At 40.9% G+C, this 16,285-nt stretch overlaps 1 protein-coding gene across 3 annotated transcripts in view; it reads right to left on the reverse strand.

Annotated features, from left to right (window-relative positions):
* Positions 1 to 16,285, reverse strand: part of JARID2 (jumonji and AT-rich interaction domain containing 2) — a 228,676-nt gene that overhangs the window by 87,568 nt on the left and 124,823 nt on the right. For all 3 annotated transcript variants that reach the window (XM_050915842.1, XM_050915844.1, XM_050915843.1), the window contains exon 3: positions 12,696 to 12,837. In XM_050915842.1, coding sequence (XP_050771799.1) covers positions 12,696 to 12,837 — 142 coding nt within the window. The remainder of the gene's footprint in view (positions 1 to 12,695; positions 12,838 to 16,285) is intronic.

A 16,285-nucleotide genomic window follows, 5' to 3' on the forward strand; every position in this document is an offset into this window, starting at 1 on the left:
AAACAAGACTGCTGAAAAACAGAAGGATATTAAGCAGGGCTACTCCAAGTGCAGTCAAAACCAGGGGCACTTAATTTAAAGCATTCTTCAGCCTGCAGACATCTTAGGAAAATGTCTGACCCACCGAAATCAATAACGAATAAGCACTGTCTTTCAGTGGATCCAGGAGTTAACTCTTGTTATTTAAAAATAGATTTGAATGCAGTTGTGCTGATAAAGCACTCTCAAAATCCTCCTTCAGGGAGATAATTTCTTTTTTGTTTATTTATGAATAACTATGTTAACTTAATATCAGAACAAGGAAGTGGAGACATAAATACATAAATCCAAAAATAGACACATATATATAAACCAGATATAAATAAATAATATAATTTATTTTTACTTTACTCTTCAAAACAATAAACAAATATCACTCCAATCTTAAATCTCTCAAAACTCTGCCAATTAATTTTGAAGATCGAAGAGAGATACAGCGATTAAGTGACATGCAAGGCCACACAGTATGGCAAGAATTTGAACATGCTGCAAGTTCCCTACCCGGTACCTACAGTACTAGGCTACTAGGAGATACTGTGGTTTTATTGCACGAAGAGGAACAGATGTTTGAATACATGTTCCAGTAGAGTCCTGTGACTGTAAGCTTCGAGGAAGAAACAACCTTTTTTTCATGTGTTCTTTTTCTGAATTACTCCAGTTAATTCTCCTGATAAGAACAGCATGGCCTTTACTCAAATGCTATCTCCTCTGTTTTTCCATTTCTCATCTGATTCACCTTTAGAGTTTATTTTGCAGTCCATCTGGAAACTGGAAGCAATTAAATACTTTTAAACTGGTACGGCATGTAGCACATGTATCAAGAGTAAATTTAACGACGAGATTTCTATGTAACAGAAATTAAATAAAACTGACAAAAACCAAACCTTGATTGCATGGTAACATTTGCCTAGGCATGACTCAATACTTACAGTCTAATTTTCAAGCAATGAGAGGATTTCATAGGCCTAGAGACATAAAAGCGAGGTTCTTGGAAATTGGGCCACACCTGGTTTGTCTTCTTGTTCTCTTACGAATCAACTGGGTGGGATGAACTAGATTTCAAGAAAAATCAATAGCAGTCAATTTTTCTAGCGTAAGACAAGCATAAAAAGTCCAAGCACACCAAGATACTGCAATTAGCAGGCCAGCTTGTTTCAGGCTTCTGACCTAAGAGTCAGGGGGGTTGAAAGATTTCTCAATCCCTGTTAAGAAAACTTCATGATTTTCAATGTGCAGGTGTAAAGAAGACGACACTAAAAATAGAAGTAATCAAGAAAGTCCCAGCTGCTCACTTTCACAGCAAACTAGACGTATGCAAAAGAAAAACATGAGACTCCCTTCTAAAAAAAGAGTTGATTAAAATTTTAGAGTAATTTATTTTTAAATACACACTTTGCTTGACAACTTGCAGAACAAATTGTCACAGGGCCAGGAATAATCTAAGGCATAATAAAAGAGCACAGAAGACAAAAACCAAAGGGTTTCAGAGTCACTGCTTCACCTCACCAGGAAAGAGGAATGACCAGAAGAGATGAGGTGTTTGCATCCAAGAGCAATGTTACACAGGACGGCTTAGCTGATCGGGGCAGCCTGCCACCACCCGGAGGGGTTGATGCTTCTCCTCTTTGTCTTTCTCCCCATGGCCACCTCTGCTGCGCTCACTGAAGTGCCCAGGGGATCTGTCCCGTAGACCAGTCCCATTAACCTAGCAGAAAACCATTTGCCTTTGCTTTTGCTAGGTGGCAAACCATGCCAGACCCAGGACAAATGGGGTCAGGGGAAGCACGCTCCTCCTTATCACATATGCCCTGGCTGCACAGCGGGCCATTAGGCTGTAATTTCAACCCAACGCTCTCAACAGGAGGCAAAGTGATTTGCATTATCTGACCAACAGCCCAAGGTAGGGTATTTATGCAGTTGTAAAACAGAGGGACTTCTCAGTAGGCTCCTGATTGTGGAAAGCCACAGATGACAGTGCTCAGCAGGCCAAAGGAAAACAGTGCAACATCGCAATGCATAATCACCTAGGGCAAGATCTCCCTAAAGAAAGAGGGAAAACCTCTGAAGATGCAGCTACCGTAAGAAACAAAAGTTCATCAAAACAGCAGTGCAGCTACACCAGGGTGGGATGTCCCTTTGGCCAGATAGTTGTGGTAGAACTTCTTGATTGGAGAGCACATTTCAAATCTTTAAGTCATTCAACAAACCACTGATACCAAATCACTGACACCAAGTGAAACAACACTTCCCCAAGACAAGGGGTTCAGAAATACAATAGCACACGTGCAAAGGAAAATATCCTATCTGTTGCAGAATAGCTGACTGCCCAAACATCCATGTTTCTCTGTTAAAGCTGGAATATATAAAGCTGTATGAAGAGCTATCAAAATTATGATGAGGTGCAAAGAAAAGTCTCTCAGACTTAAAAGGCTAACGATGTGTTGTCTCAAGTTTTCATTTCTTCATCAGAGAAATTTTAACTTGCACCAGAATATGTTTATATTGAATTTCAAAAGCTGCCATTTAAAATAAATAAATTCTAAAAGCTATCCTAGACACTCAGCATACGTACACACACACACGTTACCAGTTAATTCATTTTGCAGAATTATGACTCCAATGAACAGCTCTTCAACTGTGAAGAAAGATCAAATCAGATAATAGCTCCAGGAGTGACCCTTTTAACTATGGATCTCCTCACTCCCTACTCATACCCCAAATTTTTCATTCATATAAACGAATATCTACAGGATTTCATTAAAGTGAAAGCTTTACAGGCACATGACATGTTGCAATAGAAGAGATATTAGAAACAAGGTCTGTGCAAAATCTACTTACTTTATTGAAAAGATAAATAACAGCTGCAGGAGCTCCAGGAAAGGAGGAGGGCAAGGGAGGAGAAGAGGAAGAGTGGACAGACATCTCCATAGTAACTACCACTATGAAACTCAGGGGAGAACTTGTCTGAAAGCTGAAAGAAGGATGCTACCAGTGGAAATAGACTGTAATTCAATGGGGGGGGGGGGGGGGGGGGGGGGGGGGGGGGGGGGGGGGGGAGGACGGGACACCAACTTGCAAATAATTTGCCACATGGTCAATGATCCCTTAAGCTTTAGTTTATTTAATTTAACAAATTTAAAGAGAGAAAAGCAAAGAAGGAAAGCATAAAATCAAAACATAATGATGACATGGTCATTACTGTATAAATTATTTAACAATAAATATACCATTAAAATAGTAAAAATACAAATGTTCAGGTTAAGAAGAAAAAAAAAATTAACTTCCCTCAGGAAATCCTGTGCTACTGGATGCAGCAATGGAAGAAAATAAAGGAAAAGCACTATACCAGCATAAGCTTGGCCATATATGTAAAATGCTTGTGCTTTTTCTATCAACACAAGAGACCTGAGAAGATTCCAGAGAAGATATTTACAGTAAAAAAGATCTATGCTTTTCAAATTCAGTTCAGAGCTAGAAAACTCTTACACTCCCAAGCTTCAGTGCTGGTGACAATGACTGCGCTATTTCTGACCAGTGCTCACACCACCCCACACCTCTCTCATCCACCTGGGAGCCTTGAGACCCACCCCCTGCTTGGGATAACATCTACTTTGATCTGACCCATAACAACACTAACATCCACACTGCGGTCAGTTGTGGTGAATCAGCAGTAGCCCACGCTCATGCTGCCATTTGCAAGGAACATGTCAATAATATATTCCTACCACTCACACATTGTCCAGATCAGCCACAGGAATAAATACAGAATAAGATTTCCTATAGTTTAGTGTATGCCAAACCAGCATACAGTATAAATACAATCTTCAAATACTTATAAAAAATACAAAAAACCCCCAAATATACTTAAAACTCAATGTTAGGATATACTTCCACTTTAAAATACTGGAATGGTGCTCTGTTTGTTTTTTTTAATATCATTATCTTTGCAGAGCACATAGGACAACATTATTCCAGCCCAGGCTGGCTTTTAACTCTGCACACATACAAAACACTCAGGTCAGAATTATAGCAGAAATTATGTTGTATGCAAACAGTTCGTGGTAAATCTCTTCTGAATGTCCATATAAAAGAAAGTAGATGCTTCCATCACCAAATTGCTTAAATATTAGTTAAAACACAAAGTAGGTCTGTAAGATCTTTGGAGATCTTGTTTGGAGACTGGAGAAGCTATAGTAATGCAGCCTACTAAATCATGTCCAGCCTACCACAACAAAATGAAAAATTTCTTCTGGCAAATCAGCCTTACATTCCAAATGTTATACTGAACTAAAAGATTAGAAGCCCACTATTACTACAAAGTAGAAAATATCAAGAATCTTCAGACTGTACTTCTCTTCCCATATCCTTTGTTTCCTAATCCTTCAAAAGACCACTAAAAAGTGGCCTTACTTCATAAAATTGTTACTAAGTTTAGTCTCAGCAAACCACTTACTGCCAAATATTACAGCATTTTACATCTTTATTTCAGGAACAGGTTCCTGCTTTTCTTGGCCTTTTATTCTTGCTACAATTATTTTTATCTGTTGACATCTTTTTAAGCTCAAATTTTAATTTTATGCAAGAAACTGAATCTGTTTAATTTAATTCTGAAATCTTACCCATACTTGATGGTGCTGAATGTTTCCTCATTAAGTAATCTTTTCCAAAAGAATAAGACCACTGCAAATGCTAGGATGGCTAATTTCTAGGAATCAAAATTTTAAAATAGAATCCCATTCTTTAAAATAACCTAACAGAAAAAGATCATGGCATTGCTGTGATCTTCAAAATACAATTCAAAAATACAATTCAAATACAAAATTTTGATCTTCAAAATACAATTATATGCCTTTTTTTTCTTCTTGTCTTTAATTTTAAATTCATTTCGGGGGAATTATGAATAGAGGAATAAGTGGAAAGACACGCATTTGTAATACATGTGAATGTTTGGATTGTTCCCCCCCCCCCCCCATTCATGCTGCAGGATCATGGAAATTGATTAATGGAGTGAGCAGACAAAGCCATAGGAGATCTCATGGGCCTCAATGGTTGTTTGGTGAGGATGCAACATTTTACCTATGAGGGTGACACGACCCAAAGCAAAAAACTTATATATTTCAAGTTATCCATGTTTCCACTATTTAGGATGAGGAGGCCTGGCTTTGGAACAGCAGCAACAGCCAGAAACAGCTAAGGGCACAGCAACGAGTCCATCTCTGCTGACGTGAGAAAATCCCTGGGAATGTCCACCACAGGTAACATTTCTTCTGAAGTAGCATGGGGATTTGGGAAGAAAAAACATGCACTGGCTGTCCAGATACGGTCCTCAATGGAAAATGGTTTTAATACCAATCTGTCTTTTTGAAATGCCACCTAAGTAGATTGTCCATAAATGCCTTACTCTCTGGACAAGAGAGTAATAGAAAGATAACTTTCAGAGAGGAACAAAGTTACGAAGGTTCTAAAAAGGATCAAATCAGACAGGTGGCTCCTCTCCCCCAGATCTCAGCAGCAGCAGTCTGGGCACTGGGCTGAGCCATCAGTCAGTAGCTGAACTGTAATATCAAGGTAAGAGAAGGCCAAGCAACAGCACAGATGCATGTGGAAAATGACAGAAGAAACCAGATGCAGCAAAGAGTTATGTTAACCCAAACATCAGGCTAGAGTCTTATGTAGACAGTGGGTTATGTGCATCGAAAAACCTCTTTCACACTGACACACAAATTTGCTTAGAAAATGTGTCTTAGTACAGAATCAGTTATTCCTACATCAGTTCAGAGCAACCTCTCCCTAGTATTTAAGCAGTCAACATCTGGCCTGTCATACACAGGGGTGAGACATACAAATAAGTGAATGACAGTAGGGATGGGTTATCAAGCAGCTGAAAGAGCATTTGCCATACACAGAACCACAGAAACAACTGCACCTGGCTGGTCTGGCTTTGGAAACTTCCTTGGTCCCTCAGGAGATGAGCCCAAGCTCAAGGTCATGAAGACCTCCTGCAACTCTGACTTCTGAAGAGAAGATGGCAGGTGAGGACAAGAGAGTTTGAATCGGACATTGCTTAACACTTCTCAGCTGCTATAAACTGTACCTTCATAATTATTAAATCACTACTCAGACAAGTTGTTTACATAGCTGTCTACCCACAAAGTTAAAGTGTTCCCAGATTCTTGTACCTTGTTATATCTTTGCCTGTTGGATAGAAGAATCCGACATGTCAACAACTTCTGTTTGTTCCTTATGAAAATACTGAAAGAACATTAATCACCTGATTTTTTCCTTTTCAAACTACATAGAATGATCTCCTTGACTTGCATTATAATGCAGGTAATCTGTCTTTTTACTGTGCAAATTCCTGTGCAAATCCACTCCAATGGACTATTATTTTTTTATTTATAAGGCTTGTTATTTAAATATAAATGTGCTGCACTAAAAATATATTCCACTCATATCAGAATTTCCAGAGGGGGGTAAAAAAAAAATCAAAATTATTATACATAAATCTTACTGCCATTTTGTTTTTATTGTGCATTAATGTAGTTCTTCATAAGCAAACAACTAGTGCAGATTTGCATAGCCTACTGAAATTAGAAAAAAAATAATAGAAGCACCTGGTTGATAAGTGGGATTACATTATGTGGTAGCAGGCAACAGCTGAACACAAATACATTATATAGTGTTTCAATTAGTGAAAAGACTATTCACTAAAAAGGTCCTAGAAAAACACTTTGATATTACAAGCAGTCTCCTGCTTTCCCGACTGAGTCATAATACACTGCTCTCTCCATTGCCTACAATACCAAATAGAAACCCCTCATAAACTTACATATGTGGGAACAGGATTGACTTTGCTTTACGGCTTGCATGGAAGGTGCTAAGTCTAGCGCTAAAGAGACTGTTCATTATTAACTATAAAAACAATTTGACCAAGAAAAAAAAAAAGGAAAAAAGAAACCAACCCTGAGTCCCCTCAATCTTTTGACAGCTCTGCTGCAAGAAAGTCTTTTGCAGCTCAAGTTGAAAAGGATATATCACTAAAAGAAACCACTTCAATTAGCAGCTTGCCTAATATGCAGAAGCTTGCCTATCCTCGACTGGCTTTTTTTTGTGCTGAGGGTGCAATACGGCTCTGCCAGCCTAGCAGCTGTGCAGCCACCAGCCAAAGGAGACCAGCATACTTCGCCTCCCCATCCTTGGCCACACACTCCCACCTTTTCATTTGACAAACCTTGACACTCATCTTGCCTCACAGTGAGCCAGTTCAGGGAGTTAAACTGGCATCTAAAAATAAAAATTTAAAAAAAAAAAAAGACAAACAGGAAAATGGAGCAGGCAGCAGGGAGCCAGCACGAGGTGAGGGGCAGGAGCACATCCCACAGATTTGCCTTGCTGTAGCACACAACCACACTTCTGATCATCACATGCTTGAGACTGTTAACAGAAAGCTGCTGTATTAATTAAAGGCCTCAGAAGATTCCCAATAAGGAATTTCTGGCCAATCTAGCTGTGGCAGCTTAAAACACTACTGCTCCCCAGCGGGTTGTCCCTTTCTCCTGCGGCCAGCAACCTTCCTTGTAGCAGAACTGGACAACGTGTCTTCTCCCAGGAGCTGCGCACACCCTTGGTCTGGGGGGGGATGTCCATCCGCTCTGCTGCTCCTGGAAGGCGGGGAAATTTCTTCAACCCTATTTTGCTTCTAAACTAAACAAACCTCTTCATCCTCCTTAATGGAGAAAATATTCTAACATTAAGTAAAAAAACCCAAAATTTAAAGCTTAATGACTATTAAAAAAGTCAACCTCCTCCCACTTCTCACAGCCTTCTATTAACAGAACTTTACAATAAAAGATAAACGCATTTGTGCATTTGGCAATTCCCTGTGTGCATTTCTGGGAAGGGGGCCATGTAAACGAGTAGCCACCTGATTAGTAACAGGAAGCAAGCAATAGCCTACCATCACCAAAGATTAACACACTGTCACATCAAGTCTGCTCGGTACACATCTCTTCTTGGGTAAGGGGAGCAACTGTTGCTAGAAAACATATAGCTGTCTCTGCACACTGTTATTAATTGCCAGTGGTTATATTCTTAAGAGTTGCCCATAAAAATGTACGAGCCTCTAGCACAGTGACCAAACACCTTTGGCCTGTTACCTATTGACCTTCTCAACTGAGAATCATAGCTGGAAATTGGAGATTCATAACAAGAACATGCAGCTGCATTGAAGTTACACTTCTCCTTCAGCAATTACCTTTTTTATGGGTTTTGAAAATGCACAACCTTTACTCTGTGAAGACCATCCGACCTGATAGTTTATCAAGCCTGTATACCAACACTTTTGTTCATCTCTCCCAAAAGCATTAAACAAACTAGCAACTGCTCTCACTTACATGGCAATTAGCAACCCATTACACAACAGAATCAGTGTAACATTTGAATGCTTAGCTTTTGCCAAATGTTAGAACAATGCTGACACCTCTCTACTGGCTGAAAGTAGTATTTACTGCTCAGGATTAACCCCCTGCTTCCCCCCAGACCTGGTCACTAGTAATACACACAGCTCAGATCAAAGCAAGTATTTTCCATTCTTTGAGCATAAACTCAAACAAATCTAAGTACTTTGAAGTCCTGAACTTGACACTACTGCCACTGCCAATCCCCCCCAAACCCCATTTATTCTGTAAGTAGGGCTTACAGTTTTTTGACTGATCTGGAGACTTTGCAGAGGCAAAGCTGTACATGTACTTCTTTTCTTCCTTACCACCACCAAGCTATCACAGCTGAAACCTGCAGCATCACAAAAGGCAGGTTGCATACTTTTAGTACTGTTCCATGATTTCTGTTGCAATCTAAAATGCTACACTTAAAAAGAAATGGAGATGGGACTTTCCCCATTGGCTGCAAACCTGGCTGGGTAGGAAGCTTCCTCCAGTCCCCAGGGAGCAAAGGTGTTAATTACTGGCAAAGTACCCACAGACTAGTTGGAGCCATTTGAAGCCTAACAGCCCAGGCCACCAGGTTCAAAAGCCTGGTCCATCAAAAAAAGTATCTAAGTGAGTTTCTGAACAAAATCTGTAGCATTATATTAAATCAGCATACTTTCACCAGAACCGCAATCTCTTTCCTCCCATCACGACGCTCTCTTTATGGCTCTTCAATCAAGCTATGTTACTAGGAAAGGGGTTGAAACTGAAAAAAAAAAAGAAAAAAAGAAAAAAAAAAGAAAAAAAAGTGTGATAAACCTGAAGCAGTGCTTGGTTGGGGGTCCTACTGTTGTGTTAACGCAGCTTGGCATGTATGTGTGAAATAAGGAATACTCGGCAGTAATCTCTTCACTGGTCAACAGGCAGGCTGGTAGGAATTCACCTCCCCCACAGACGCTTGCCAGCACCTACCTGTCTACAACTAAGTCCTCCTACCAGTAACTCACTGGGAGCATCCACTGCCTACTTTTGACCCAAGGAAAATCTACACCAGAGATGGCTGGCATAGTGAGACCACAAGGCAATGCTAACTGCTAGCAAATTCACCAGCTTGCTGTGAGAATTGGCACTTGCTATTCATCCAGGCTCTCGTGCAAATTGTCTCTGAAACTGGAAGAGTTCGGATCAACTGTAAATGCAAATTAAAAACACACACATGCTGCACACACACATGAATCTATCTCCCTATTCCATTTATATAATGTGACCTGCTCTAGCAGGGGGGGGAAATGCTGCCAGATCAGTCCACTGAACTGACCGACCCGGGGGCCAGAAGACTGCGAGACATGACAGCTGGGAAGAGGAGGGAAGAATAAACTGGGAAGAGACTGTTTGCCTCCACAGTACCAGCCTGCCATTACACTGAAGAACTGCAAGGTCAAACCAGAGCCTTAAACTACTAAACAAACTGGAGCCCCTTACAAGAGCCTCCCTTATTTACTATGCTTAGTTGCTTAGCGCTCTTTTTGTTTCCATCACTGGTGTGAAATACAGGTGACCTATTCCTCTAGAAGATGACAGGTTCAAGTTTCCAAAAGAAACATTCCTGCCATACACCAAAAAAACCCTGACCAAAACCCCACAAGCCATAAGAAACTGAATAGTAACTTACATATAATGCATGGTTCAAACACCACAGAAAACTTGGTACTCAGAACTCACTGTATTATATAGAGCAAGTTCCAAACATGTATGCTTCACTAAGTGCACCAATCCCTAAAATCATTTCACTGCATATACCACCAGCTATATACCACAGTATTTCGAGAAGACAAAACTCATTTTGCAGAGGGGAAAAAACTGCATGAAGTACATGTTAAAGCTACAGTGTTTAAATGTGTATTTTAGTACAAGAGTGCCATTAGTTGTACACACAGCTGAATAGACAATTGAAAAGTTTGATTTTGAGGAAGCCCAGGGGTAAGATAAGGAGGGCACAATTTCTCAAAACTTGATTGAGCTGAGGCAATGAACCCATAGATCCCATTTCAGTCCTGTCCCCTCTCCTAATCCTCCTACATATCTTCTGTCCACCCAGTATTCCTGGCACAACTCTTTGTGGGATCCCAAGATGACCTGGATTGAGGAAACATTACAAATTGAGCTAACCAAAACAAAAAATCTAAAAGGAAACAAGATGACAACATCAAAACACTCAGCATGCTGCAGTACAGCTTAAGAGAAGGAGCCCAGAAGAGGTCTGTCTGCAAAGAGGAAGCTGGGGGAGGAAAAAAGTAGATAAAAATCTGTGTTGGGTGTAAATGGAAACAAAACAGGAACGTTCTCCTTCACAGCAACTGCAGCAACAAACATAGTATTATTTCAACAGTTCACGATGCATGAAGAACTGAAATGATGCCTTGCCTTCCACAAAAGCCAGAAAAATGTTTCATCTTGGCTTCTGTTTTGTTTTGAACCCGGAAAGTACCAAAGACACTGAGTTACCTATTACTAGGCATGAACCATCCAGCTGCTTCTCAAGTATCTGAATTCCCACAGCCAAAAACCAGCAAATATTCCTCCAAAAAAATTTCACCCGCACTCAAATGCAGTTTCTTGGGACTGGTGATGTAGCAATCCCACTCGTTTCTGAAGCTGGACTCTGCAGGGCACCAGAAGCAGGGCAGCATAAGAGACAAGCCCTCCTGCCCCTTGCCAGCCCCAAGAGAGGAAGGGGATGCCCCCTTGGTTGCACTGGTGGCTGCTCCTGCAGCTGTGCTGTGAACAAGAGATGAAAACTCGCACAGGTTACATATAAAGAACCCTGGCAAAAAGCCTCAATCCGTCTTCCTCTCGCTATTATTTTTAATGCTAACCATCTCCTTGAACCTACTCATGGTGTGACCCTGCAAGTGGTTGTGTCAGCACGGCTGAGGAACGAGGGGACAAAGCAAGCGCAGCGCAGAGGGCAGCAAAAATTCCTTAAGATAATGTGCAAGAAACAGTGGCAATGCCATGAAACGGTGACCACTGTCTCCCAGGATCACACCTACAGTAGATGTCACCTAAATTTCTAAGCAGAAATCATTTTTCAAGCCTCTGTTGTATCTCATAAAGCCAAAAATAAACACACAAATACTGTTCTCCTGACCAGCAGTAGGATGCAATAAGCCTTACAAATTTCTACCACTATGGATGATAACACAAACTTTATTCCGATACACCAGAGGAGCTAAGTGGGCATATTAACTAGACTTTAAGTTTGTTGCTCGGGGGGTAGAAATAGTTGTGGGGGTGGGGGACACGGGAACAGGAACAGGGGGGTGTCCAGGAAAGCACCACTCTCCTCACCCCATTGGGCTTCTCAGGGGAATCATAAGGTCTCACAGAAAACAGGAATATTTCTTTTGTTTGAAAGAGAACTTTATTTTACGGTTCATTTTGGCTTGGGACTAGGATGCGAGGAGCATGGAGGAAAAAGGTTGAGAAAGCATCTTCTATTTCTCCCTTTTAAATGGCATTTTTCAGACAGACTGTTTTGGTTCCTACTTCATACAGAGGACAACTCCCAGCCTCCTGCATTCTCAGCATATTTTCTATAATAGATTGGCTTGAGTCCTATGATTTTAACCCACATTTTGCACATTCAGGATAAGAACTCGTAAGAGTTCAACAAGGACCTCATAACTGACCTCTAGGAAAGAGGAGGCAGCTTGCTACAGCAGTATCTCAAAGTAGTCCTTTGCAACCGATACCCACCACACTGCCTTACTGTACAGTTTCTCTTCTCAGAAGCACCTGTTTTATTCCTTTTTTTTTTAACTTCACATGATTTCATTCACAGAAAATTAAAAATAACAACGGTAACACTAACTACTTTAGTGATGCTTTCCTTGAAATTACACACACATACGTACTGACATGTCCCTGAGAGGCCAAAGCCGGGGGAGGAGGGGAGAGAGTCTTAAGGAATTTAATTTAGCAATCACCTACTGCAAAAGAACAACTGCTTTTCCAGGCTTTCCAAAACAACAACAAGTACCATCTATACCAATGGATGAAGCAAAATTTACTATATCCTCACTGTTACTAGAAGGACTCCACACTGGAAAGTCTGTTTATGGTAGGGCAGTATGTGCAACCATACCCTACTGATAACATAATCACAACCTTATAGCACAAAAGGGACAAAGCAGAAAGGCTATACTTTAATCATAATACACTACTGACCTTTTCCTCGAGGGCCCTTCTTCAAAATCTGAAGAACTAACATCGTTGCTCGTTGAGGACACTTGCGATGCATCGTCCTTCTCATTCTCCAGCTGTTCTGATCCCGGTCCCAATCCTTTAGATTGGCCATTAGTGAGAAGTCCTGCAAACGTGACAAAGTAGTACACAATATTCAAAACCTGCATTACCAGTGCCAAATGGATTTTATAAAAACTCACGCGTGACAATAACAATGGATGCCCAAAGCAACTGTCTTGCAAAGAGATACATTGATAACATTGATTTTGCACAGAGATACTCCAATAAAAACCTGCCTGATTGTGTGTTTCTGATTTGGTTAACTATAAGGCCCCAATCCCAAATAACCACACTGTGGGTGTTTGCAATCGTATTTATAATCTTGTCACATCCCTCATTTGAAAAGGGTCACAGCTTAGTCAAACTCATCCCTGTTTTACAGAACTCCTGTTGACTGGCATAGATGAGAGTCTTTTGCATTTATCTGTAGTTCAATATAAAATTAAGCTGCCATTTAGTCTAATTTGTCATTGTCTTGCTCTTCATTCTACTGCTTCCAACTAGTGCAATTTATGATCCTTTAAAAAAAATCCTAAATCCCAAAGGGGTGAACATCAGACGTCTGTTTCTCGACTCCGATTCTTCTGGCCAATGTCACTCATCTACAGAAACGCCAGACTGCCAGCAAAGGTACACAGGGCAGGGGAAATGTCTGCCACAGCTGCCTTCCCTTTTGTGCCTTTTCTCTCCTGGAGGAATACTACAGCAAGCAGTCACATAGATGGAAGACAGCATTGTGCCCTATATAAGCATAACATTTAACAAATTTTACGTGTTCTACTCAAACAAGTAACTATAATGAGACTCTTACAAACAAGAGCAGACAGACAGTGAAACCGCTCATACTTAAGGAAGAATTAAAATAGTAACATATTCTTCAATAAGCTTTGGGATGAGAGGGAGGCAAATTACTAACAATTTTATCAGCTCAGTATTTACTCGGTGTTTTAAGAGCTTATTACCAGAGGAGCTGCAATTTTATCCAGGAGAATGCTTTCCCATCTCTCCACCAAAATACTTTTGCAAATGGCATAACAGAGCTTTGTTTCACAGCTTTATTTCCTCAGAGAAATGCTGGTAGGACTTCCCTCCCTTGGCCATTTCAGTCCCCCTTTCTATAACTGCACCTTAGAAAAGAAACCAGGGAGGGGGCCGACCCCTTCCAAGATAAGCCGGGCAGCAAGGCTGGTAAGCGTACTAAACCAAAAATGCTTACTAATAACAGCACTTCAAAACTTTCCACCAGTGCTACGTCAGTGCTACACTATTTCAGACCTCTGTTTTCAGGAAAATCACCGTTTAGCACCATCAATGCACTTACTCATCGCATAACCGAGCGTTCAACCAAACTCAGCTTCAAAGAGACACCAAAGCATAATTAGAGCAAGAACAAGGCACCTTCTCCAGCAAGCTGCCTGCTTTAAGTACTGGTGCCTCAGCCACAGCCACAGCCGAATGCTCCGTCCTCGCAAGGCCATTTATTCACTGCTCGCTTCAGCACTACGACTGTGTGCGATACGTCGTCTGCTAGCGGGCTCCAAATCTTTCAGTGCTTCCAATTCCAATCTAATGGCTCTGATGGCCCATTTTTAAACAGCCTAATCCAAAGTCTGCATAATGTCACTACATCATATTGGTCTCTTCTTTTTCCAATCAAAGTTTGCTCTTACTCATTCTGAACTGCATCAAATTTCTCTTGACTTGGAGTCAAAAGTGGCTACATGGTGGCCACATGCTGCAGTTTTATGTACGTTGTTTTAAAAATACTACCTACAAAGCAGAAGCCTGGATTTTTTTTGCGGGGAAGATGCAGTGAACTGGTAGCTCGATTTTTTCCTTCCTAATATGGAGCCCACAAAGCAAAAGTTTAAACTAAGCACCAATTTTTGCATTAAAATGTCTCTTCGAGCCAGCCTAAGACTGGCAGGGAGAAGTTAAATGACCCGATTTACATTTTCATTCCCCTTTTCTAAATTCCTTTCGAGACTTCCTTTCCATTAAAGAGATCTCAAACTGTGACCCAACAAATACTACAAATTTCAGTATCAGCACATGATACTACAACAGGGTTTGTAATGTAACACAATGATACAACGTGGGGTGACAGCATCCCTTCAAAGCATTCCCGAGGAAATGAAGGCGACTTTTTAAAAAACATTGAATAGATTATATTTCTATGCTGAATTCACCCTCACTAGAAGCCCTAGTGCCCAAGTTTATTCTTAAAAAATTCTCAACTTTTGTTTTGCATTTTTCCATGAAACCACTGCTGATAAAATTTACAATTGTTGAATTCTAGAGAAGTCTAATCAAGCATATCATTTGAGGCCTGATACTCAGTAACTTAACTCTTATGGCAGAATTTGATTAGGTTTTCCAAAAGCAGTATTTATTCTGGAGACTTGCCATATGTAAAACTCAGCAATCTGAAGTATATGAGTCAAGAAAATCAACTTTCGGGTTGTCAACTTGCACGCACTTGGAAGGCAATTTTTATTCATCCTTTCACCCTGCCAAACCATCAGTGCACTTCGGAGACAAGCATGATTTGTGTCCCTTAAGGAAAAATATCGGTTTGTCTACTATTATTCATCATAACCAGCACCATCCCAAAACGCAGTAATATTGCTGATAACTGAAGTTAGCTATCGTCAGCTGAAACCAATTAAAACAAGTGCCCTAAAACAGAGGCATAAAACTACAAATGAGAGATACTGATAAATAATGGGAACAGGTGTCGTGTTCTACAGGTTTTCAGGGCCAGCATAATTGCAAAATCCACTCCGAAGTGATGAAAGGCACAGACAGCCACAGTCCACAGCCTCCTTCCAAGCACTGGAGCAAAAGCACATGCTGAAGCAGGCTGTTTTAAAGTTTATTGCCACTCAATCATTTTTATATCAAATGCATTCAGTTTGCCCCCAGATACCTCTTCCTTCAAACGCCATTCCTGCTATCTCTAACTGCGATAAACCACGTTCTTTTCTGCTGCGCATCAATCGGGAGCTATAAAGGGTCTGAAGGCCCCAGGAGGGGGTGGGAACCCCACAGTTCTGCCAAGTGACACTCAGGCACCCCTGTCACCATTAATGAGTTGGCACCGGTGCAGCTAACGGGACACACAGGACTGCTGGTGCACTGCAGGAACAGAGTCTTGCACACATCAATCCACGTCGATTTGACTCTCCAAAGTCAACCAAGCTATGGAAAGCAGCAGGCATTCGTGTTTCTTAAAAGCTAAGTACTACAATTGCATATGTATATAAAGAGGGAAAAGCAATCGAGCAAGAAAATACTCTTTTGCATAGTCTGGAGAGCTGAACCCCTCTTTAATCCTGGCTACTTCAGAGCACCCAGCAACAGTCAAGGAACCAGCAAACCATCAAGAGCCAAATAAAATCAAACAGACAAATAGCTCCTCTACTGCTTTTCCATGGCTGTGCCCTTCAACCTCTAAATCACGATGCCAGCAAGCCCTGACTCATGGCAAAGCCTGTGACCAGTTACGTTCT

Source organism: Gymnogyps californianus, chromosome 2 (genome assembly GCF_018139145.2).
Source record: "Gymnogyps californianus isolate 813 chromosome 2, ASM1813914v2, whole genome shotgun sequence".
NCBI lineage: Eukaryota > Metazoa > Chordata > Aves > Accipitriformes > Cathartidae > Gymnogyps > Gymnogyps californianus.